Source organism: Mustelus asterias, chromosome 21 (genome assembly GCF_964213995.1).
Source record: "Mustelus asterias chromosome 21, sMusAst1.hap1.1, whole genome shotgun sequence".
In the NCBI taxonomy this organism is placed as follows: Eukaryota; Metazoa; Chordata; class Chondrichthyes; order Carcharhiniformes; family Triakidae; genus Mustelus; species Mustelus asterias.
Genome location: NC_135821.1, coordinates 8,962,192 through 8,989,310, shown reverse-complemented (window position 1 = coordinate 8,989,310; position 27,119 = coordinate 8,962,192). Strand labels below are relative to the sequence as shown.

The window sequence follows — 27,119 nt, the reverse complement described above, 5'->3', positions numbered from 1 at the left end:
TGATCAGTTTTAGCATCAGACATGGCCAGACAGAGAGAAAAGAGAAGTAGAATTGGTGAGAGTGGAGCAGGTTTTGTGACAGAGATAAAGGCAATGATATCAGTCTTCCAATTATTTAATTGTCAGGATTTTCTGCTCATCCAAAGCTGGATGACAAATGTGTGACAAATCAGAGGCAGGAGGGAGTGAGCTAATGGGGTGGTGAGCAGGCTGCCATCAACATCGCACATTAGTTACTTGTTAACTTTTCTTTAAATAAAAACTGAATTTCTGAACCATTTGCTATCAACCCCGAACTATTAGAAAAATAGATTATTCACTAGTCTGAGATATATTGTGCGCATCATTATCAAATAGGCTTTCACTGGTTAGGACTCAAGTGCATTACATTATCTGTTTACTCATTGTCCAGGAGATTAATGGATACATAAAATAAATGATTAATTGGTCTGTAGTTTAGTGCATTATATCAAACTGGTTACTTATTGACGATGAGCTGAATGCAATTATTCATTGGCCAGCAGCTAAGTTATATTAAGCAGGTTATTCAATGCAGATTGTGAATGATATTGATTACAAACCCGTCTTTCAGGAAAATCGTCATCGTCCTCCTCAATAACCTCCCTCTCTGACAGGATTGTATCTCCAGTAATGTCATCAGTTTCCTAAAATAAAATACAAAAAGCTCAGAATGTTACTGATAGAATAACACAAATGGTTTGTGCTAAATACCCACAAAGTAGGTTCAAACCCAAGTACCAAACACCTGTAATCTTGCCAGTGAGGAGTGACTAAATGCTACCAATTTATATAATAGATTGTGTGAAGAGACTGGCATTTGCATTTAATCCAGATAAATGTAGAGAAGTGAAACAAACAGAAATGTGTTTCCGTTACTCTTTTTAAAAATTTGAAAATAGCAGCAAATGAGTTATCCCCCATGAAAATGATCAGTTACAAGTTGATACAGCTACCTTTATACTGCCTACTTCAACCTATGCCTCAGTCATTTCCACTTCCCACACTAGCTTTCCTTGAATTTTAATGAACAAAATTGACACATTAATGCTGCAAGAAATTTGGATGAGTTACAAAGACACACATTCCTTATGACCACTATTGTTGGCAAAGTGCAGATTTATTTTCCTTTGTTTCAAACTGAACACAAACAGTTCCAAAATATGAAAATTCAAAAGTATAGATCAAGCAATGACCACTTAACATGTTGATTTGCACTCCTGTGATGTTAGTGTACCTTTAAGAAAGTTTTTTTAAAATGTTCTCTGCAGTTGTAAGCAAGCCTTTTTGGCTTCAGTTGTTTTTACATCATGGCACCAGGTTGTCTGGAAAGGTCTTTTTTATTGCTCCTCAAGTGGCTTGGATGGGGGTTGTTTGTTTTACTTTGGAATTTTTTGTAACTCTGCATTCTTCGGAGAAAGACTGGCTTTGCAGGTCAGGTGACAGTTTTTTTCATTTTCAGTTCTGAGCTGCAGTTTAGTTTTAACAGGGATAGCAGGCTGAGCAGAAGTCTCTCTCTTCCTGTTTTATTTGGAAATTCTGCTGGTTACCTGAAAGCAAGGTTTTGCCTTACTGAAGGGGAGCACCTGCTGTTGGTGGTTTGCCTCGAGTCCCTGGTGTTTTGGGAAGCTGTTCTAATTTCAAACTGTTCTGAGTGTTTCAAGAGGACTGACTGCAGCATTCATCCAAAGGACTCAGCTCCAGTATCGCATGAGCATTAGTCTTTGCTGTGTTAAACCTGTGAAAAGGGTTTTGTCGAAAGGAAGTTTGGTTTTGATTGGAACATCTTAGATATGTTTGTTAAGGGTTGTATATTATTGTGGTTAGAACAAAGAGTACAGTACAGGAACAGGCCCTTTGGCCACCAAGTTTGTGCTGATCACAATGTCCTACCAAGACCAACCGCCTGTATCCCTCTGTACCCTGCCTGTTTCATGTGCATATCCAGATAAGTCTTGAATGTCACTAACTTATCTGCCTCAATCACCTCACTTGGCAGTGCATTCCAGGCCCCCACCACCCTATGTGTAAAAGACTTCCCCCGCACATCTCTACTGAACCATTCCCCTCTTACCTTGTGATTGTCAGTTCTGCCCTGGGAAAAAGCTTCCAACTGTTTACCTTATCCATGCCCCTCATAATTTTATAAACTTCTATCAGGTTATCCCTCAGCCTCCGTCTTTCCAGGGAGAATAATCCCAGTTTAGTCAGTCCCTCCTCATAGCTAATACACTCACATACCAGGCAACAGCCTGGGAAACCTTTTCTGTACTCTCTCCAAAACGACCATGTGACGAGATGGAGTACAGGAAAGAGATAGAGAATCTGGTGAACTGGTGCGACAACAGTAATCTCTCCCTCAATGTCAACAAAATGAAGGAGATAGTCATCAACTTCAGGAGGCGTAGTGGAGGACATGCCATTGTCTACATCAATGGAGACGAAGTAGAAATGGTCAAGAGCTTCATGTTTTTAGATGTCCAGATCACAAACAACCTGTCCTGATCCCCCCATGCCAACACTATAGTTAAGAAAGCCCACCAACGCCTCCACTTTCTCAGAAGACTAAGGAAATTTGGCATGTCAGCTACAACTCTCACCAACTTTCACAGATGCACCATAGAAAGTATTCTTTCTGGGTGTATCACAGCTTGGTATGGCTCCTACTCTATCCAAGGCTGCAAGAAACTACAAAGGGTCGTGAACGAAGCCCAGTCCGTCACTCAAACTAGCCTCCCACCCATCGACACTGTCTACACTTCCCGCTGCCTCAGAAAAGTAGCCAGCATTATTAAGACATCCTAGACATTCTCTCTTCCACCTTCTTCCATCGGGAAAAAGATACAAAAGTCTGAGGTCATGTACCAACCGACTCAAGAACAGTTTCTTCCCTGCTGCCATCAGACTTTTGAATGGACCTACCTCGTATTAAGTTGATCTTTCTCTACACGCTAGCTATGACTGTAACACTACATTCTGCTCTGTCTCCTTTCCTTCTCTATGAACGGTATGCTTTGTCTGTATAGCACACAAGCAACAATACTTTTCACTGTATACCAATACATCTGACAATAATAAATAAAATAAAATCAAAAGTCCTTCTGACAGTGTGGCGACTAGAATTGGACACAGTATTCCAAATGTGGTCTAACCAATGTTTTATATAATTGTAACATAATTTGCCAACTTTTATACTCTCTGCCCCGGCCAATGAAGGCAAGCATGCCAACTGCTTTTTTCACCACCTTTTCCATTTGTGCTGCCACTTTTATGGACCTGTACTCCCAGATCTCTCTGTGTGTCTATGCTCCTGATGGTTCTGCCATTTATTTTATAGCTCCCACCTGAATTGGATCTGCCAAAGTGCATCACCTCGCATTTGTCCAGATTAAATTCCATCTTTTTGATTTGATTTGATTTAGTATTGTCACATGTATTGGTATACAGTGAAAAATATTGTTTCTTATGCACAAATGCTTTACTAAAGTCCATGTATATTTTTGTCACTTCCTCAAAAAAACTCAATCAAATTAGTGAGACATGACCTCCCTTGTACAAAACCACGCTGTCTGTCGCTAAGAAGACCATTCAGTCCCAAATGTGTACAGATTCTATCCCTAAGAATCTTCTTTGTTTGTAACTGATAAAAGTTATTGCTAATTTTCTTTCCATACATGTTAAATATATTCTTAAATAAACTTTGTTTGATAAAAGCTCCCTAGTGGGTTATTTGAATCATACCTGAAGTGAAACCTATCATGCTTATCCTGGCCAAATTCAAGATGCAAAACTTATGATCCAGGCGGGCTCCATAGAAAACTTTAGAGTTTCTGACCTGAACCGTAACACTACTGCATTCAAAATTGCTCAACTCAACAACACGTTTCACTGACAGTGTCTTTAACATAGTAGCTGTCCCATTGTACTTTTTTAATAGGATTATTAAACAAAATTTTAAATTGTGCCAATTTTGGAGATAATAGAACAAATAATCAAAAGCTTTGTTGGAGAGGTATGGAGAGGTTTAGGATGGAAACTTTGGAGCTTAGAGCCTAGATATCAGAAGGACATATTTTACACAGAGGGTCGTGGGGGCCTGGAATGTGTTGCCGGGCAAGGTGGTGGAGGCGGACACACTGGGAACGTTTAAGACTTATCTAGACAGCTATATGAACGGAGTGGGAATGGAGGGATACAAAAGAGTGGTCTAGTTTGGACCAGGGAGCGGCGCGGGCTAATTGTTCTTTGTTTCTCGTTTCAAGGCTTCATTCTATGATCATCTTGCTGGTGCCAGTACAGAGCGAGACTGCGGATAGTTGGGAACCTGTCTCGGAGGCAGGGAATTCAGATGGTGTTCGTAAAGCAGAAGTGGAAATGAATAGGGTTGGGAAGCATTTTCTGATCAGGGCCAGTGTGATCTCCTGGACTCGTTTCGATCGCCACAGGGGGTCGGAGAGGAATTTCCCAGATTTTTTTTTCCCCATATTGGCCCTGGGGTTTTCACTCTGGGTTTTCGCCTCTCCCTGGAGATCACATGGTCTGGAATGGGGGGGTGGGGGTGAGTTAATAGGTTGTGATGAACAAAGCATCGTAGCTGTGAGGGACAGCTCGGTGGATAGGATATTAGGATGTAGATAGGCTGGAAAATTGGGCGGGGATCCTGGATTCAGGATTCAATCCTGGACCGGGGAGCGGCGCGGGCTTGGAGGGCCGAAGGGCCTGTTCCTGTACTGTATTGTTCTTTGTTCTTTGTTCTAGGCACCGTTGCCAGTGGTAGGATGGTTATGCAAGGAGCCAGATTTGGGGGAACACAAGGTCATGCAGGGTTGTAGGGCTAGGTGAGATAGCAAAGAATGGGGAGGAATTTATGAAGAAATAGAGAAAACTACAATTTGCATCCATTGGCTCCTGTGCCTAATTTAAAATGTGTTAAATGGCCATTGACTGAAACGTCCACATTTCAAACTGAGAAACCAGCGTCTTTGTCCCCACCAGAGAAGCTTGGCTGTTTGTTTTCCGAGCTTGCAGTCTCGACCCTGTGGATAATCTTTGGCCTTTCTGTGCATTTCAGAGATTTTAGCCGACACAGTTTGTGGTCATGTCCAATCCTGTGCCACTGAAAGCATTGGGCTGAACTCTCAGAGCATTGATCTTGCCTGTGGGGGCTTTGCTCCACAGTATAAGCATGGTCATTCTACTGGTTTGGGTATTGATTTCCCTGGCCTGGAGCCTGCCTGTGTATTTGCTGCTTGATGAGCCACACTGTGAGTTGACCTCTGCACCACAGTTTATTTTTTCCCCTTAAAGTGGCTTTGTGCTGCCCACAGAGTTCTGACTGCATTCTAATACATATCGTCTAATCCTGTCCCATAATGGGCCTACATCTGCCCCTCCGGTAATGATGGACTCTGGCAGTTGCATAGCCCTTCCGGTCATTAGCTCATATGGTGTCAGCCCAGTGGCCTGATTTGTGGTGGCTCTGAGTTTCATTAATATGGCAGGTAATACTTCTGTCCATCTCTTCCCTGATTCCTGCATGGCCTTTGGACTATCTATCTGGACTGCCTTTCCCAGGATTAGATCTTTCTTTGCTTGCATAAGATCAGAGAGTGCATCATCTGCTCTCTTACCACTATTCTGTCTCTGATAAGTTCAGATTTTAAGTCTACATATTCACAACCTTCTGCCATCCTGTACAGAAAATTAATGAATGAATCATAGGAATGAGTGTAGGCAATTCGAGCCTGCTCCGCCTTCAATATGATCATGGCCAATCATCCATTCCAATGCCTTTTTCATCACACTATCCCTAGGTCCCTTTACATCATTGGAATTTAGAAATCTGCTTTAAACATACTCAATTGACTGAACTTCCACAGCCCTCTGGGGTAGAGAATTCCACAGATTCACAACCCTCCGAATAAAGAATTTCTTCTCATCTTGGTCCCAAGTGGCATCCCTCTTATTTTGGTTCAAGACTCCTCAACCAGGAGAAACACGTTATCTGTGAGCTAGACTGGGACTGCTGCAGGTGAAGAGGGAACAACAAGAAGGGAAAATATAACTGACCTCATCTGCACCAAGCTGCCTGCCACAGATGCATCTGTCTGTGCCGGTATCAATAGGAGTGACCTTATATGGTGTGAATAAGCACACGGGGAGTCGGTGGCTCTGTGGTATTGTCGCTTAACTAGTAATCCAGAGATCCAGGGTAATGCTCGGAGGACCCAGGTTCAAATCCCACCACAGCAGATGGTGAAGTTTAGAAACTCAATAAAATATCTGGAATTAAAAGTTTAATGATGGCCATGAAACCATCGTTGACTGTCATAAAAACGCATCTAGTTCACTAATGTCATTTAAAGGAAGGAAACCTGCTGTCCCTACCTAGTCTGCTACCTACATGTGACTCCAGAGCCGCTGCAATGTGATTGACTCTTAGATGCCCTCTGCAAGCCACTCAGTTGTATTCCACCGCTACAAGTGGACACAAAGGAATGAAACCGGACAGACCACCGGCATCAACCCAGGCACCAGAAACAACAAAGGCAACAACAACAGCCCTGTCAACCCTGCAAAGTCGTCCTTATTGACATCTGGGGGTCGTGGCAAAATTGGGAGAGCTGTCTCACAGACTAATCAGGAACTAGCTTGACATTGCCGTACAGATGGAATCATACTTTACAGATAATATGCCAGACAACACCACCCCTGGGTATATCCTGTCCCATCAACAGGACAGATCCAGCAGAGGTGCTATACAGTCAGGTGGGAGTTGCCCTAGGAATCCTAAACATCGACTCTGGACCCCATGAAGTCTCATGGCACCAGGTCAAACGTGGGCAAGGAAACCTCCTGCTGATTAACAAGTACCATCTCCCCTCAGCTGATGAATCAGTACTCCTCCACCACTTGGAGGAAGCAAGCAATGAGGATGGCAAGGGCATAGAATGTGCTCACTGTCCATCAACAAGAGTGGCTCAATAGTGCCACCACAGACCAAGCTGGCTGGGTCCTAAAGGACATAGCTTCTCGACTGGGACTGCTGCAGGCGGTGAGGGAACAACAAAAGGAAAAATCATAACTGACTCCATCTTCGCCAACCTACCTGCCGCAGATGCATCTGTCCATGACAGTATCGGTAGGAGTGATCACCGCATGGTCCTGTGGAAACAAAGTCTTGTCTTCACATTGAGGATATTCTCCATCATGTTGTGTGGCACTACCACCATGCTGAATGGGACAGACTTCAAACAGATTTAGCAGCTCAAGACTGGGCACCCATTAGGTGCTGTGGGCCATCAGCAACAGCAGAATTGTACTCGGCCCCAATCTGTAACCTCATGGCCCGGCATATCCCCCACTCTACCATGATCACCAAGCCAGGGGATAAACCCTGGTTCAATGTAGAGTGCAGGAGGGCATGCCAGGAGCAACATGAGGCATTCCTAAAAATGAGGTGTCAATTTGGTGAAGCTGCAAAACAGGATTACTTGTGTGCCAAACAGCAAGTAATAGACAGAGCTAAGCGATTTCGCAACCAACAGATCAGATCTAAGCTCTGCAGTCCTGCCACATCCAGCCTTGAATGGTGCTAGACATTAAACAACTCACTGGAGGAGGAGGCTCCACAAATATCCCCATCATTGGAGTTTAGGAGGTTGAGGGGAGATCTGATAGAAACTTACAAGATAATGAACGGCTTAGATAGGATGGACGTAGGGAAGTTGTTTCCATTAACAGGGGAGACTAGGACGCGGGGGCACAGCCTTAGAATAAAAGGGAGTCACTTTAGAACAGAGATGAGGAGAAATTTCTTCAGCCAGAGAGTGGTGGGTCTGTGGAATTCATTGCCACAGAGGGCTGTGGAGGCCGAGACGTTGAGCGTCTTCAAGACAGAAATTGATAAATTCTTGATTTCTCGAGGAATTAAGGGCTATGGGGAGAGAGCGGGTAAATGGAGTTGAAATCAACCATGATTGAATGGTGGAGTGGACTCGATGGGCCGAATGGCCTTACTTCCGCTCCTATGTCTTATGGTCTTATCCTAAATGATGGAGGAGCCCAGCACATCAATGCAAAAGATAAGGCTGAAGCACTTGCAATAATCTTCAGCCAGAAGTACTGAGTGGATGATCCATCTCGGCCTCCTCCGCCGGTCCCCAGCATCACAGATATCAGTCTTCAGCCAATTTGATTCTCTCCACAAGATATCAAGAAAAGGCTGAAGACACTGGATTCTCTGGGCAATGGGTTCTGACAATATTCCAACAATAATACAGAAGACTTGTACTCCAGAACTTGCTGCACGCCTAGCCAAGCTGTTCCAATACAGCTACAACACTGGCATCTACCTGACAATGTGGAAAATTGCCCAGATGTGTCCTGTACGCAAGAAACAGGACAAATCCATAAAAATACTGTGGCTACCGGAGCAGGTCAAAGGCTAGGAATCCTGTAGCGAGTAGCTCACCTCCTGACTCCCCAAAGTCTGTCCACCGTCTACACGGAACAAGTCAGGAGTGTAATAGAATACTTTCTACTTGCCTGGATGGGTGCAGCTCCAACAACATTCAAGAAGCTCAACACCATCAGGGACAAAGCAGCCCGCTTGATTGCTACCCCTTCCATAAACATTCAATCTCTCCACCACCGACAAACAGTGGCAGCTGTGTGTATCATCTACCAGATGCACTGCAGGAACTCACCAACATTCTTCAGGCAGCACCTTCCAAACCTATAACCACTATCATTTAGACAGACAAGGGCAGCAGATACCTGGGAACACCACCATCTGGATGGTTAACTAACAGAAAGCAAAGAGTGGGGGTAAATGGGTGTTTTTCTGGTTGGCGATCAGTGACTAGTGGTGTGCTTCAGGGTTCAGTGTTGGGACCGCAATTGTTTACGATTTACATAGATGATTTGGAGTTGGGGACCAAGTGTAGTGTGTCACAATTCGCAGATGACACTAAGATGGGTGGCAGAGCAAAGTGTGCAGAGGACGCTGAAAGTCTGCAAAGGGATATAGATAGTCTAAGTGAGTGGGCAAGGGTCTGGCAGATGGAGTATAATGTTGGTAAATGTGAGGTCATCCATTTTGGTAGGAATACCAGCAAAATGGACTATTATTTAAATGGTAAAAAATTGCTGCACGCTGCTGTGCAGAGGGATCTGGGTGTCCTTGTGCAGGAATCACAAGGAGTTGGTTTGCAGGTGCAGCAGGTAATTAAGAAGGCAAATTGAATTTTGTCCTTCATTGCTAGAGGGATGGAGTTTAAAAACAGTGAGGTTATGTTGCAGCTGTAGAAGGTGCTAGTGAGGCCACACCTGGAGTATTGTGTACAGTTTTGGTCTCCTTACTTGAGAAAGGATATACTGGCACTGGAGGGGGTGCAGAGGAGATTTACTAGGTTGATTCCGGAGTTGAGAAGGTTGGCTTATGAGGAGAGACTGAGTAGACTGGGGCTATACTCATTGGAATTCAGAAGAATGAGGGGAGATCTTATAGAAACATATAAGATTATGAAGAGAATAGATAAGATAGAAGCAGGGAAGTTGTTTCCACTGGCGGGTGAAACTAGAACTAGGGGGCATAGCCTAATAAGAGGAAGCAGATTTAGGACTGTACTGTTCTTTGTTCGTTGTTCTTTGACTGAGTTGAGGAGAAACTTGTTCACACAAAGGATTGTGAATCTGTGGAATTCCCTGCCCAGTGAAGCAGTTGAGGCTACCTCATTGAATGTTTTTAAGACAAGGATAGATAGATTTTTGAACAGTAAAGGAATTAAGGGTTATGGTGAGCGGGCGGGTAAATGGAGCTGAGTCCACAAAAAGATCAGCCATGATCTTATTGAATGGCGGAGCAGACTCGAGGGGCCAGATGGCCTACTCCTGCTCCTAGTTCTTATGTTCTTATGTTCCTCTCCAAGTCACTCACCATCCTGACTTGGAAATATAGCTATTCCTTCACTGACACTGGGTCAAAATCCAGGAATTTCCCTCCTAACAGCACTGTGGGTGTACCTACACCTCAGGGACTGCAGCGTTCAAGAAAGCAGCTCACCACCACCTTCTCAAGGGCAACTTGGGATGGGCAATAAATTCTGATCTAGCTGGCGATGCCCACATCCCAAAAATTGATTTTTTAAAACTCTGTCTATTCCATTGACAGGTTCTCCTGGCTACTGCACCCGTTTGTTAAATTTAACACTTTTGAGTATTTTGTTGCTTCTTAGATTAAAATAAATACCAAACAATTTTAGTACCTTTTCAAATTTAGCAGATAATTAATTGATTCCCTGCCGTGCAATAATGTTTTCCACAATCGCATCTACTGAGCAAAGGAGTGTATTAATCTGCTCAGCTTCTGACTTTTTGTGTAAACATTAAGCTGAATCTTGGGAATCTTTTCCTCCAAGTCCCTAATTTATCTGGGTCTTGGATGAATCCAAATTGATTTGGAAGTCTGGAATTCTGATCAATGGTTACATTTTTCCGCTTGAAGAGCTTTCTGCATTTTATGATGCTGCCGCCCATTCACCTGGAGACAAAGGGATTTCCCACATTCTCAACGGGGTTAATTTAAATGCTGTGGGTGAACTCAAAGCCCTGTAAGGACTCTGTGTCAGCCAACATCCTGAGGTGTCCACATCAACCCCCCACCATGCCCAGGACACCAGGCCCTACTCACTTCATTCCTCCATGTCTCCTGCCTACCTCTCTGCCTTCCCTTGGATGTCTCTTTCTTATGCTTTGACCCCACTTCACATTCCCCCACCCCCAACCACCGCCACCACTGATTCACTCTTGCTGGTTCCAAGCCTCCATGCCAGCTGCCATTCTCCTACTCCCTTCCCACATGTCACACCATTCAATTACTAGTGACCACCGGTCACAATGACACAAAGCCAACTGGTACACACCACCTTTAAACAAACCAGGAACAGCTGTGAAGAGACTCTCACACACCACTGACTTTTTTAAAAATTAGGCTAATGAGTATTCATGGCATGCAAATGTATTACAAATCTGAGCATACCACAGGCCAGCATGAGGCATAAGGCCCCGCTGACTTTATCTCTGCATCGCAGCCCGCGAATGGGAAATTGAAATTTTGCATGCTGCCTATTCAGTCACCACACATTTCCCACTTTTGGGGGCTCCACAAAATCCTCTCCATAAGTTTACAGTCAAACTATGGTAAGTCATAAAGTTTAGCTCCAGCAATTGCAGACCAGTCAATTTAACATCAGTGGTGGGCAAGCTTCTGGAAACAATTATTTGAGATAGAATTAGCAGTCCCATGGAAAAATGTGGCTTGATTAGGAATTCTAAATGGGAAATCATGTTTAACTAACTTACTGGAGTTTTTTGAGGTCGATGAAAGTAATGCTGTTGACATGGTGTACATGGATTTTCAAGAGACATTCGAGAGAATGCCACAACAGACTTGTGAGAAAAGTTGTAGCTCATAGAATAAACCCAAAATTGGCTGAATAATAGGAAGCAGAGAGTAATGTTCAATGGATATTTTTTAGGCAGGAGGGAAGTTTGTTGTGGTGCTCCTCAGGAGTCAATATTAGGATCCTTGCTTTTCCTGATATATATTAAAGATCTAGATCTTAGTGTGCAGGGGATAATTTCAAAGTTGGCAGATGACCCAAAATTTGAAGCATTATAAATTGTGGAGAGGACAGTGTGGAACTTCAAAAGGACATAGACAAGTTGATGGAGTGGGCAGATAGGTGGAAGATAAGTTTAATGTGGAGAAGTGTGAGGTAATGCATTTTGGTAGGAAGAACATGGAGAGACAGTATGGAAAAAGGGGTAAGATTCTTAAGGAGGATCAGTGGGACCTCGGTGTACCTGTGCATAGGTCATTCTGGGCTTTATTAGCAGGGGCATAGAGTAAGTACAATTGCAAGGAGGTTATGCTGAACTTATACAAGACACTAGTTAGACCTCAACTGGAGTATTGTGCATAGTTCTGGCTGCCACACTATAGAAAGAATGTGAACACATTGGAGTGAGTGCAGAAGAGGTTTACAAGAATAGTTCCAGGGATGAGAAACTTCAGTTATGAGGATAGATTGGAGAAGTTGGGCTATTAACCCTAGCGAGAAGGCGGCTAAGAGGAGATTTGATGGGATGTTAAAAATCATGAGGGGGATGGACAGAGTAGATCAGGATAAACTGTTCCTGCTCATAAAAAAATCGAGACCCAGACGGCACAAATTTAAAATGATTTGCAAAAGATGCAAGTGTGATGTGAGAAAGAACATTTTCACCCAACGAGTGGTTGGGGTCTGGAATGCACTGTCTGGAAATGTGGTGGAGGCAGGTTCAATCAAGGCATTCAAGAGGAAATTAGATGATTATTTGAATAGAAACAAATATTTTATATTTGTACGGGGAAAAGGCAGGGGAATGGCACTAAGTCATGATGTTCATTTGAAGAACCGGTGCAGACATGATGGGCCAAATGGCCTCCTTCTCCACCATAACAATTCTGTAATACTGTGCATTCAATAAATAATGTCCTTAACATTGCTCAATTGTAAAAATCTAATTGTTTCAGGATTCTGACCCAGCAACAGTGAAGGAACAGCAATATATTTCCAAGTCAGGGTGGTGTGGTGCTTGGAGAGGAACTTGCAGATGATGGTGTTCCCATCTGCTGCCCTTGTCCTTCTAGGTGGAAGAGGTCATGGGTCTGAAGGTGCTGTCTTAAGGAGCCTTGGTGAGTTCCTACAGTGCAGCTTGTAGATGATACACACTGTGCATCCAGTCATGGAGGGAGTGCAGTTTTAAGTTGGTGGATAGGATGCAATCAAGCGGGGCTGCTGTGTCATGGATGGTGTCGAGCTCCTTGAATATTGTTGGAGTTTCACTCATCCAAGCAAATGGAGAATGTTCTTGTGCCTTATAGATGGTGGACAGGCTTTGGGGAGTCAGGAGATGAGTTACTTACCACAGGATTCCCAGTCTGTGATCTGCTCTTGTAACCACCGTATTTATATGGCTGATCCAGTTCAGTTTCTGGTTAATGGTAACCTCAGGATATTAATAGTGAGGAATTCAACAATGATAATGTTATTGAATATTACATGGAGATGTTAGATTCTCTCTGGTTAAAGATGGTCATTGCCTGGCATTCGTGTGGCATGAATGTCATTTGCCACTTGTCAGCCCAGTCCTGAATATTTTCTGGGCCTTACTGCATTTAGACATGGAGTGCTTTAGTCTCTGAAGAGGCAGGAATGATGAACATTGTGGAATCATCCTCATTTCTGCAAACATCCCCACTTCTGACCTTATGATTGTTGGAAGGTCATTGATGAAGCAGCTGAAGATGGTTGGGCCTAGGACACTACCCTGAGGAACTCCTGCTCCTGTTAGAAGTAGTAGACCAATATTGAATAATAAGTCTGTTAGGATGAATTAATATTCTGGGTTATGTATAGGGGATCTGGGATGAGGTGATTGAGAATTAAGTATTTTCTAATTCCATATTATAAATTAAAAGTATTTCAATGCTTTCAATTAGCATTCTTCTTCGATCCTTCTCCAAAACATCTGATAAGAGATGTTGTACTTGACATTTTTATGTTTAGAAATCTTGCTTCAAGAGCTGTTCTCACTGAAAATTGCCAATGTAAAGTCTGTTTCACATTTGTGTCTAATTGGTCAAAACACTATGAAACAGTTATCCATTGTGAGCAAGGTATTAGCAGACTAGAGGATATAGAAAAGCCAGTAATTGACCAAATCCATATCAGATACAACTTAACGTGGATAAGAATACACTTTGAAGAGGCAGTATAATCTAAATGGTAATACTCTGGGAGGGAAACAAGAGCAGAGGGATCAGCAGAGTAAGCACATCACAAATTGTTGAAGGTGACGGGGCAGGTTGATAAGCGGTTAAGAAAGCAGTTGGGATACTTATTTTATAAATTAGGGTGTTGAATACAAACTCAAGGAAGTCACATTAAACCTTTACAATTCTCTGGTAAAGCCTCAGCTGAAATGTGTACAATTCTGGACGCCACACATTTGTAAGGAAGAGTGTACAGAGGTGATTTACCGGAATGATACTGTATGAATGATTTCAATTATGTGGAGAAATTGGGTTGTTCTCAGAGCAAAGAAGGTTAATGGAAAATCTAATACATGTGTTCAAAATGATGAGGGGATTTGAAAGAGAGGTAGAGAGAATTCATTTCCTTTAGCAAGTGGGTAACTAATAGATTTAAAATAATTGGCAAAAGAACCATGGGGAAAGTGAGATTATTTTCACACACAGCTGTTAAGATCTGGAATGCACTGCATGAAAAGGTGATGGAATCAGATTTCATAGGAACTTACAAAAGACAATTGGACATGTTTTTAAAAAGGTCTAATTTACAGAACTACCTGGAAAAAGCTGGAGTGTGGAATTAAATTAGACACAGAGACACGCAAAGAGCCAGCATGGGCATGCCAGACAGAATGGCCACCTTCTGTGCTATATTATCTTTAAAAAGAGAAAACAAACCCTTCATTTCCTGATGGTTTGTATAACCTTAATAACTTGGTCTCTCTCCAAATTAGAAATCGTCAAGCAGCCACCAAACTACAAAATCTTCTCCTGCAACAGCAATTAACATCTAATCAAATTCACAATTTGATTATTTGGAGAGTTCTCCTGAGTGAATATACTTTAAGACTTTAAAAAACAAGCCACAAACAGATACAGTTTGATAGCTAAAAGTCCCAACCATGCTCCAAATGCCAGACTACTTGTGAACAATGGGAGGTCATCTGGTATTCCAAAGAGTATTGCAACTTGCCTGTCTTCACAAAGGGCCTGGTGAGGGTTCTTGAGTCAAAACCCTGCACAAACCAGAAGGTTTGCAGGTGTCCAATTGCAATTTGTTGAAGATGAACTCTTTCCAGTCTTTAACAAAAGAATCTGTAGACATTTGGAATTTCTAATTGTTACCATTCAGCATCAGCCAGAACATTCCAGAACACCAGATATAAGGGGCACAGCATTGTAAACCAAAACATGAAGTGGAACAATCAGTAACACCAGTTCTCACTTCTTTTGCATAACCACACTGGGCCTGACTTGCAGCAGATTCAGGCCCAGTCATACCCCTGCAGGAAATCATTCTTCTGGGCTATAAAGAGAAAAGCTTCCTGATGTAACATCTTAAAGTAGTGAGAAATAATCACACACACATTTTATATTGCTTGCACACATGGACATTATTGTACATTCTCCACATGTAATTCCATTTGCCATTTATTAGTCTAGCACAATCTGAATTTGTCTACACTTTCCCCCTGCCCCCACCCCCAACTCTTGTCTAAAACCTTAAATCGCATTACCCCTGGTCCTTGTACCATCGGCTAATGAGAGCTTTTTTTGATCAATCTTATCCAAACCTGTCATGATCTTGTACACCTCTATCAAATCTCCCGCAATCTCCTTTGCCCAAGAAAAATGGACAATCTAACCTTTCAGCTAACATCCCTCATCCCTGGAACCATTCTGCTGATCCTCCTCCGCACCCTCTCATGGACCCTCACAACTTTCCTGTGGTGACCAGCATTTGGCATCATATTTGAGCAAGTTTGCAAATATTGTTAAAAGTTCCTTCCAGATTGTTTGTGATATTTGTAAACAGAGGAAACCCAAAGCAGGCAGTATTTGCATTCAGCTCACAATTTAAAATCCCACTGTCAATACTGCTAAATATTTTCTCATCCACTTCTCTATTCAATGTTTTGTATATTCCTGTTCTAGAAAATAAAATGTTGAATGAAGCTTTTGATTTGCCTGTTGTACTTTAACAGGCAGAGTCTGACTATGAAACAGTGGAATATATCTACTTCCTCGCACACAAGTCTTCAATTTGATAAGCTGCCCTGCTGTTAATCTGCCACCATTGCATCAATATGATCTTTATTTACCTTGTCAATTTTTTCGTATTTGTGGAAGATTTTGTCTCCAACCAGTTCTTCTTCATTCTCCTCATCGTGGTAATTTAGGGGCAGGCTGTCAAAGTCAACCACTTTCACAAAACCATCAGAGTCACTTTTAGCCTCCTGAAATGTTGCACAATATTCACACAGAAGTTAGAATGGAATCATATTTATGGTTTGTGATATCACTGCAAATGTTATATTAATAATTAAAGATTCATTGAACCATAGAATCCCTACAGTGCAGAAGGAGGCCATTCAGCCCATCGAGTCTACACCAACAAACTGAAAAAGCATCTTACCCAGGCCCACGCAATCCCTGTCCCCAGACATTCACTATGGCTAATTCGTCCAACCTACATATCTTCGGATACACAAAGGACAATTTAGCACTGCCAATCCACCTAATCTGCACATTTTAGGACTGTGGGAGAAAACCAGAGGAAACCCACGCAGACACAGGGAGAACATGCAAACTCCACACAGACACCCAAGGCCGGAATCGAACCTGGATCCCTGGCGCTGTGATGTAACCATGCTAACCACCATACCACCGTGCTGTCCATTGATAGAGTATGTGGCGAGTCCTTAAAAACTAAAGTCAAATGCAAAAAGGAACCATCTTTTGAGAGTAGGAAGCAACAAGGTTTTCTTAAGTAAATGTCTTTAAAATATAATAGGATAAACCTCACTTTGTTTTGGGTCATATTTCTGAGCTACAAAACAAACAGGTTTGTAGATAGGCTGCTCCGACTAGGGTAAGGATCCCAGTGGTGTTCCTTCCCTTTGAGGAAGTATCCACTCAGTATATTCCCTGAGCAACACGACTAAGATTGGGATTGAGTGGTATAGAGATGCAGCAATACCCTGTTACAATTGCTTTTACACTTACATGGGGTATTTAAAATCAATAAAAACTCATTTTTGACTTTTTTTTCATTCTGCATCATCAAGGCTGTAAAACTTTAAATGGAGCTTTTTACTGTTCTATTATGATGGATGAAGTAAAACCAGAAGAATTCTATATAGAGTGTAGCACACAAGAACATGTAGCCGGTCAGATCTCTCAGGCCTGCTATCGCTTAATGATGAAATTTCCAATTGATGAAATTAACTAATGGCCATCTCTCTTCCCGACTTCAGATTCTGTTTGAGAGGATTGATTTGTTCTACTTGTAAGGAATTGGACTATGATTTTGATATCAAAGGTGAAATCCCCAAAATTGTTAATGTAGGTTATAATCATTCTTTAAATTTAGCAACATAGAGTTTTTAAAATCTTAATTTTAAAAATAGACATGTTGTTGAAATGCGCTACAAGTGTGTTTTACAGCGGCTTCATTGAGACCAAAATTAAACCATACATTAATTGCATCTCAGATTCCTGATCAGCAACATAAACTGCTCAAACTTCATAAAATCATCCAGTAGAGGATGAGGCAATTCAGCCTGTCTGTGCTAGCTTTATGAAAACAATATTCAATTAGTCGCACTCTCCTGTATGTTTTCCTCATAACCCTCCATTTTTTCCATATCAAATATTTATCCAATTCTCTTGAATATTATGATTAATTTTGCTTCCACCAGCCTTCAGGACATCAAACCCCACTGAGTAAAAAGAAAATCTCATCTCCCCTCTGGTTCTTTTGATGTTTACATTAAATCTGTGCTACCACTTTTCTTGCCAATGGAAACAGTTTTTCCTTATTTATTCTTATCAAAACTTTTCAGAAGTTTGAACTTCTCTATTAAATCTCCCTTTATTTTCTCTACACAATGGTGAGTTGTCCCTCAACTTAACTGAAGTTCTACATCCGATACAATTCTAGTAAATCTCTTATTTTCTACACTTCAAGTTCCATCTGCAAACTTTAAAATTATGTTCTGTGTACACAAGATCATGAAGCTATATACTCGGACGAGTGTGATCCTAATACCAAATCCTGGGGATGCCACTCTATACTTCCCACTGATCTGATCAATAGCTTTGCAGTACTATTCTCTCCTTCCAACTCTTTGCCAACTCACTCACATGACAGTAAGTAGAGTTTTAAATCAGTGGGGTATATATTATTTTGGTTATAGTATGGTAAACTGGGAATAGCGATCTTTGTTCACCCTCATTCTGAATAACATTTTTTTTGTATTGAATAGTAACAGTGATAATGGTGGCATGACATCCCAGTCCTTTATGATGTCACGAGGAAGCTGCTGTGACACTGGGACAGCTACTGCGAGGTCATGAAATGGATTTTGTTGTCGACAGTTTAGATTTAACTGAAAAATGACCACTTGGTGCATTCAGGGTGGTAATAAACGATTCCAACAGGCTGATAAGCAGCTACAGGAGCCCTCTTAGTGGATATGGCGCCCTCCTTCCCTATATCTGTAAAACAAAATAAAAATTGATAAATCAAGGGCATTTAACTTAAATTCAAATTAAAGCAAAGTACACTTAACATAGAAATAGTGTTATTTTAGGACATACAATACTGTCAATCCTTGCAAACATTAACCAAGATTACCAAAACCAGAAACTCATTCTGCTGCTTTCAAAAGGGTTGCTTTATTTCAAGGTGTTTGTTTCCAACACTGAAACTTGTATTTATGGTGTAGATAGAGTCACTCCCCCCTTTCACTCTGCAGTATGTTAAAGTCTGTATTTTAACTGTCATTCTTCTCTCACTCCGGAGATAGACATTACTGCCTTCAGTGGAATTATATACTGAGGAAATAATCTTCCACTGAGGAGACATTACAATCCTGTTCATTTGTCTTGCTTACATCCCACACCACAGCAATCCAGCAGGCTCTGGCCTTTGCTGTGCTCTTTCTACATTATTAAAATATCTATTTCACAGAAACGGTGGTTATAGAAACTACTCCTGCTCACCTATTTCTGTCCCGCCGTCTTCTGTGTGTCCATCACAAAATCTTTATTGCCTCACTTACCAAGGCGGCAGGAGCGGCTGTGGCGAAGGGCAGGCAGAGAAATAGAGCCAAATACAGCATCATTTCTTGCCCAGTAACAGGGTTACCAGAGATACACCAGGGTCTGTTTCTTCCAACACTTGGCGTAGCTTTTCTCCGGGTTTGAATGATGCACCTTGGTCTGGGTTCCAGAATCACAAGTTGCTGCTCCGACCCGTCCCCTCTCTCTGTGCATCTCCCCTTCCACTCAGAGCAGCTTTGACGTGACAGAGGAGGATCAGACAGGTCTCCTAGCAACAAGCATACACACAAAGGGATCAAACAGCAAATCATATCAGAGTAACTGACCTTAAGCCAATGTGCTGTAACCTTTAGCCCTTACCAACCACTCTAGTTTACAGAAATCTCCACTGCAGGGTGGCGGATATTAGGTATTTATTGTCAGGACAAATGATTCGCTCTAGTGAGGTGTTCACATTACAGAATGGAGACCAAGTGAAAGAGGCGGCTAATCGTGCCAGAATATTCACTGATGTAATCCAGTCTTTCATTTAAAGTCTGTCTTTATAACTTTGACACAACTGGCAATTGGGAAGCGAAGTTGGCGGGAAGGCTGAGGAGATAAACTGAGGCAAAGCGGCAGCGCCATTGGTGGAAGCAAGTTTGCATAAGCTTTGACAAAGGGTCGTCTGGACTCGAAACGTCAGCTCTTTTCTCTTCTTACAGATGCTGCCAGACCTGCTGAGATTTTCCAGCATTTTCTCTTTTGGTTGCATAAGCAGATCCCATTCTCAGCAATCTATCACAGCATATCAAGGAAATGGTAGTGTGGCCAGTGTTAAATGCTTCTGCAGAGTACCAGAGTAAGATACTGACTGCAAGATACAGAGACGTCTGCCCAGAAACCGACTCAGAGGCTATAGGGTGGTGTGTGGGAGGGACTAGCCTGTGGGAAGTTGCCTCAAGGTTAGAGTGCATTATTGGAGACTTGAGCTGGCATTGCCTGAGAAAGGTGGTAAAATAAAAGTTGCAGACTGGCACATTCCAAGGTCCAGGACTACGTGCTGAGGGATGCCCTCAAGCTTGGGGCAGCCGCCGCAAAGGCACAATGGGGAAAGGCCACCGTGTAAAGCCTTTCAACCGAGGCAGACCAAGGGCCGGGTAACTGCAGAATACCCTCGGCCTGCGTAACTGTGTGCCAATCTGAAAAATAACAGCACACAGTAAACTCTGATGGGCTGGTAAGTTTGCTGACGACACCAAGGTAGGTGGTGTTGTGGATAGTTTGGAGGGATGTCAGAAGTTGCAGCGAGACATAGATAGAATGCAAGACTGGGCGGAGAAGTGGCAGATGGACTTCAACCCGGATAAGTGTGTAGTGATCCATTTTGGCAGATCCAATGGGATGAAGCAGCAGTATAATATGAAGGGTACCATTCTTAGCAGTGTAGAGGATCAGAAGGACCTTGGGGTCCGGGTCCATAGGACTCTTAAATCGGCCTCGCAGGTGGAGGATGCGGTCAAGAAGGCGTACGGCGTACTAGCCTTCATTAATCGAGGGATTGAGTTTAGGAGTCGGGAGATAATGCTGCAGCTTTATAGGACCCTGGTTAGACCCCACTTGGAGTACTGCGCGCAGTTCTGGTCACCTCATTACAGGAAAGATGTTGAAGCCATTGAAAGGGTGCAGAGGAGATTTACAAGGATGTTGCCTGGATTGGGGGGCATGCCTTATGAGGACAGGTTGAGGGAGCTTGGTCTCTTCTCCCTGGAGAGACGAAGGATGAGAGGTGACCTGATAGAGGTTTACAAGATGTTGAGAGGTCTGGATAGGGTAGACTCTTAGAGGCTATTTCCAAGGGCTGAAATGGTTGCTACGAGAGGACACAGGTTTAAGGTGCTGGGGGGTAGGTACAGAGGAGATGTCAGGGGTAAGTTTTTCACTCAGAGGGTGGTGGGTGAGTGGAATCGGCTGACGTCGGTGGTGGTGGAGGCAAACTCGTTGGGGTCTTTTAAGAGACTTCTGGATGAGTACATGGGATTTAATGGGATTGAGGGCTATAGATAGGCCTAGAGGTAGGGATATGATCGGCGCAACTTGTGGGCCGAAGGGCCTGTTTGTGCTGTGGCTTTCTATGTTCTATGTATATAGTTTTAAGTTTTGAAATGTAATGAATGTAATGTCGTATAAATAAGCATCGTATAGTATTGTAAAAATGACTTTTTTTTGCACTGTTTGTAATTATTGGATATGTTATTTTGCAATGGTTTATTTGAGAGTTTTTGTTATGAATAAAGTATATTTTTGAAATTAAAAAAAGTTACATGTTCAGTAAAGTTATTAATTTTCTAACATGTTTGTAATAGTACACAATGGTGTACAAAATGTGTACAATAGGACACATTTATCTGGCTCCTCTCTCAGTTAATCTAATCCACTCACTTGATTTTTTAACTTTCACCAGCTGCTTCCATTGGTGATCTGGATGAAATGTGACTATTTACATAGCATTTTTAACACTCAGCTATATAAGAAGCTATCAGGGCAGATGATCCCAAAAGCTTGGTCAAACAGGTAGATTTTATGATGTGGAGATGCCAGCGTTCGACTGGGGTAAGCACAGTAAGAGGTCTCACAATACCATGCAGACGCTACGACAACAGATGAATGAACACCGCTCGACAATCACCAGGCAGGAGTGTTCCCTTCTCCGTCGGGGAACACTTCAGCAGTCAAGGGCATACAGCTTCTGATCTTTGGGTAAGCATTCTCTAAAGCGGCCTTGGACACACAACGCAGAATCGCTGAGCAGAAACTGATAGCCAAGTTCCGCACACATGAGGGCGGCCTCAACCGGGATCGCGGGTTCATGTCACACTACCTGTAACCCCCACAACGTGCCTGGGCTTGCAAAATCTTACTAACTGTCCTGGCTTGAGTCAATTCACACCTCTTTAACCTGTGCTTAACCCTCTCTCCACTCACATTGTCTGCACCCGTAAAGACTTGATTACCTGTTAAGACTTGCATTCCAACCATTATCTTGTAATTAAGTCTGTTTCTATATATGCCCTGTTTGTGAACCCAACTCTCTACTCACCTTTCGAAGGGGCAGCATTCTGAAAGCTCGTGCTATCAAATAAACCTGTTGGAATTTAACCTGGTGTTGTGAGACTTCTTACTAAGGTGGATTTTAAGGAGTGTCTTAAAGGAGGAAAGAGAGGTAAAGAGGGGGAAGAGGTTTACGGGGGGGGATTCCAAATCTTGGGGTCTTGCCAACTGAAGGCAAGGCCACCAATGGCAGAACAATTAAAACTGGCAATGCTTAACAAGCATTGAAGTTGGAGGAACACAGATATCTCAGGCGGTTTGTGTTTGTGATTTATATAAACGATCTGGAAGAAGGTGTAACTGGGGTGATCAGTAAGTTTGCGGACGACACAAAATTGGCAGGACTTGCAGATAGTAAGGAGCATTGTCAGAAGCTACAGAAGGATATAGATAGGCTGGAAATTTGGGCAAAGAAATGGCAGATGGAGTTCAATCCTGATAAATGCGAAGTGATGCATTTTGGTAGAAATAATGTAGGGAGGAGCTATACGATAAATGGCAGAACCATAAAGGGTGTAGATACGCAGAGGGACCTGGGTGTGCAAGTCCACAGATCCTTGAAGGTGACGTCACAGGTGGAGAAGGTGGTGAAGAAGGCATATGGCATGCTTGCCTTTATAGGACGGGGCATAGAGTATAAAAGTTGGGGTCTGATGTTGCAGATGTATAGAACGTTGGTTCGGCCGCATTTGGAATACTGCGTCCAGTTCTGGTCGCCATACTACCAGAAGGACGTGGAGGCTTTGGAGAGAGTACAGAGGAGGTTTACCAGAATGTTGCCTGGTATGGAGGGGCTTAGTTATGAGGAGAGATTGGGTAAACTGGGGTTGTTCTCCCTGGAAAGACGGAGGATGAGGGGAGACTTAATAGAGGTGTATAAAATTATGAAAGGCATAGATAGGGTGAACGGTGGGAAGCTTTTCCCCAGGTCGGTGGTGACGTTCACGAGGGGTCATAGGTTCCAAGGGGGGGAAGTTTAACATAGATATCAGAAGGACATATTTTACACAGAGGGTGGTGGGGGCCTGGAATGCGCTGCCAGGCAAGGTGGTGGAGGCGGACACACTGGGAACGTTTAAGACTTATCTAGATAGCCATATGAATGGAGTGGGAATGGAGGGATACAAAAGAATGGTCTAGTTTGGACTAGGGAGCAGCACGGGCTTGGAGGGCCGAAGGGCCTGTTCCTGTGCTGTATTGTTCTTTGTTCTTTGTTGAGCTAGAGGAGATTAGAGAGATAGGGAGCAGTGAAAACATGATATATTTTAGGTAAGTAAGTATGGGGATGGCAGTTGAACAAGACTTGTGAGTAAGGACACAGGGTGGAGAGTTTTGGATGATCTGAAGTTTACGCAAGGTACATTTGGGAGATCAGTCATGTGTTTTGGAATAGTCCAATCCTGAGATAACAAAAGCATGGGTGAGGGTTACAGTCATAGGAAAGGGCAGAATCGGACAATACAGAGGCAGAAATAAGCGGTCTTAGTAATAGATATGTGGCCAGAGCTCATATGATACCAAGGTCATGAATAACTTGCTTCAGCCTTAGAGACAGTTCCAAGGAGAGGGCATGAAACAGCAGCTATGAAACTTAAACTCATGGCCAGCCTACATTGCAGCTGCTTCAGTTATCAAGTTGCTGTTTATCCTTTCATATTCCTACTCCTTCCTTTCATTTCAACCACTCAAAATGCCTGTCCATTTAATTCTCTTTAGCTTATTTGATAATGTCATCTCTATCTGTCTATCTCTCTCGCTTACCTTCCATTCTCCCTCCACTGGTATTTCACTTTCTCCATTTAGCTCCATTTTAATTGTCTCTTTTCCCCCCTTTAATAAATTACTTTGTTCAGTTGAGCCTGATGCTGAAGAAAATGGCTCTTTTCTCACATTCGTTAAAGATTATTTAAAGTGTTCCACAATTTTCACAATAAAATTCCTACGCGTATTTGACATGCTGTTTTATTCTGAGATCATGTTGGGAAAGGCAGTGTCACATTTTGTAGTTTTCCTGCATGAATTATTTTTGTTTTAACGGCAGTGTAAAATCTTGAAAAATAACAAAGACTACATTCTGTTACTATTTTACTTATTTTAGTATTACAACATCTTCTATAAAAAGTTTATAGGTTTTACAGGACAAACTTAAACTTATGCCTTGCAATCAGTTTGCTGTCTTGCCAACCTGCAGGGACATGACTATCTCTGCCTTTCTGGGATTATTTGGTAGCAAAACCACTAGCTTTCGGAGCGCTGCTCCTTTGTCAGGTAAGTGGGAGTTCCCTACCTGACGAAGGAGCAGCGCTCTGAAAGCTAGTGGCTTTTGCTACCAAATAAACCTGTTGGACTTTAACCTGGTGTTGTGAGACTTCTTACTGTGTTTACCCCAGTCCAATGCCGGCATCTCCACATCATTTCTGGGATTGTCAGGGATAGTGTAATTTTAATGTAACGTTACATACTATAAACAGCAACAAAAGGCTATTGAATCAAGCCAGTCTGTGCTCAGGTTTATAGCCCACATGCGCTTCCTCCCCTTCCATCTCAGCCCTTTAGGAAATCTTTCTGTTCCCATTTCTCTTTTATACTCTTTGTTTTGAAAGCATCAAACCTATTGGCCTCAACCATTCCCTGTGGTAACAAATTGCACATTCCAAGACACTTATCCTATTGGATGTGAATCCACATCTACCCTATCCAACCCATTCATAATTTTAACGACCACTGTCAAGTCTTCCCAAAGCTTTTCTTTTCAAAAGAAAATTGGCCCAGCTGGTATATTTCCCTAATGGTTGTAATGTCTTTGTTCTGGTATCATCCTTGCAAATGTTTTTTGTACTTTCTCCAGTGTTTCCATATACCTGTAGCAGTGAGGAGATCAGAACTGTGCATGATACCCCAAGTCTGACCTGACCAGGATCTTATACAATTTTAGCCCTCGTTGTTTAAAATTCACTGAGGAGCGTGGAACCTTGATTTCATCCGTGTGAAGCACAGACTCAGCACCTGGGCCGAGTGGCCATGAGCCCAAGACAGTAATTACCAGGAATCAAGACAGGTTGCATATACAGTGTTGGTGTCCCATCACTAAATCTTTTCCCCATTTAGGGAGTATTTATTTGCAAAGGTCAAAGTAGGGGACGAAGTAGAAATGGTTGAGAGCTTCAAGTTTTTAGGTATCCAGATTACCAAAAACCTGTCCTGGTCCCCCCATGCCGACACTATAGTTAAGAAAGCCCACCAACGCCTCTACTTTCTCAGAAGACTAAAGAAACTTGGCATGCCCACTACAACTCTCTCCAACTTTTACAGATGCACCATAGAAAGCATTCTTTCTGGTTGTATCACAGCTTGATATGGCTCCTGCTCTGCCCAAGACTGCAAGAAACTACAAAGGGTCATGAACGAAGTCCAGTCCATCACACAAACCAGCCTCCCATCCATTGACTCTGTCTACACTTCCTGCTGCCTCGGAAAAGCAGCCAGCATAATTAAGGACCCTACGCACCCCAGACATTCTCTCTTCCACCTTCTTCTGTCAGGAAAAAGATACAAAAGTCTGAGGACACGTACCAACCAACTCAAGAACAGCTTCTTCCCTGCTGCCATCGGATTTTTGAATGGACCTACCTTGTATTAAGTTGATCTTTCTCTACACGTTGGCTATGACTGTAACACTACATTCTGCTCTGTCTCCTTTCCTTCTCTATGAATGGTATGCTTTGTATAGCGCAAGAATCAATAGTTTTCGCTGTATACCAATACATGTGACAATAATAAATCAAATTAAATTGATCCCTTTAATCACATTTGATGTCATAAGTTTCCTTTGAGATCAAGTTTACTTTTCACTGTGTACTAATACATGTGCACATATATTAGTATACATTGGACTGTTATTTAAATGGTAAAATATGGCAGCATGCTGCTCTGCAGAGGAACCTGGGTGTCCTTGTACATGAATCACAAAATGTTGGTTTGCAGTTGCAGCAGGTAAATAAAAAGGCAAATGGAATTTTGTCCTTCATTGCTAGAAGGATGGAGTTTAAAAACAGCTAGGTTAAATTGCAGTTGTATAAGGTGCAGGTGAGGCTACACCTGGAGTACTGTGTACAGTTTTGGACTCCTTACTTGAGAAATGATATACTGGCACTGGAGGGGGTGCAGAGGAGATTCACTAGGTTGATTCCGCAGTGAAGAGGATTGGCTTATGAGGAGAGACTGTGTAGACTGGGGCTATATTCATTGGAAATTAGAAAAATAAGGGTATCTTATAGAAACATATAAAATTATGAAGGGAAAAGATAAGATAGAAGCAGGGAAGTTGTTTCCACTGGCAGGTGAAACTAGAACTAGGGGGCATGACCTCATAAGAGGAGCAGATTTAGGACTGAGTTGAGGAGGAACTTCTTCACAAAAAGGGTTGTGAATCTGTGGAATTCCCTGCCCAGTGAAGCAGTTGAGGCTACCTAGTTGAATGTTTTTAAGGCAAAAATAGATAGATTTTTGAACAGTAAAGGAATTAAGGTGAGCGGGCGGGTAAGTGGAGCTGAGTCCACGAAAAGATCAGCCATGGCGGAGCAGGCTCGAGGGGCCAGATGGCCTACTGCTCTGAGTTCTTATGTGACAATAATAAATCAAATCAAACTATTACTTCAATGGGTAGGTTAAAAATTGATGCAACATATTTTATTGATATATTGTAACATTGAACACACTTAATAAGTACTCAATCTTCTAAAAAAAAACGGTTTGGGCGATCCAGTGGTCTTGAAAGGCGCTATATAAATGTAGGTATTTTCTTTCACAGCAATCTGTCAACCCAACGCCTAAGTTTCCACAGTGAGGAGAAAATAGCCCCATCCAACATTCCCAGTGTGTTTTCAGTCATCATCCCCATTCAATCTTCAGAAAAACCCCAGAAATTGACATTAACTCACACAGATTCAGCGACTTGGGTTTTATGGGGTTCTTTTGCTCGCCAGCTTGTAGCTTTTTCATGGAGTGGAGAGTGGAATTCTCCCCAAGAGGCGAGGGGAAGCCGCCAGCTCCGCCCCCACTGACTCATCGCCTTAATTTCATT

The 27,119-nt window shown here is 42.6% G+C and overlaps 1 protein-coding gene across 1 annotated transcript in view; it reads right to left on the bottom strand.

Moving 5' to 3' along the window:
• Positions 1-27,099, bottom strand: part of LOC144509466 (inositol 1,4,5-triphosphate receptor associated 2-like) — a 137,134-nt gene extending 110,035 nt beyond the window's left edge. Inside the window, exons 1-4 of the mRNA XM_078238376.1 lie at positions 26,977-27,099; positions 18,946-19,214; positions 15,982-16,116; positions 582-665 (exon numbers count right to left, since the gene is read on the bottom strand). Of these exons, the coding sequence (XP_078094502.1) occupies positions 582-665; positions 15,982-16,046 (149 nt within the window). The 5' untranslated portion in view covers positions 16,047-16,116; positions 18,946-19,214; positions 26,977-27,099. The remainder of the gene's footprint in view (positions 1-581; positions 666-15,981; positions 16,117-18,945; positions 19,215-26,976) is intronic.
• Between the last annotated feature and the right edge of the window lie 20 nt (positions 27,100-27,119).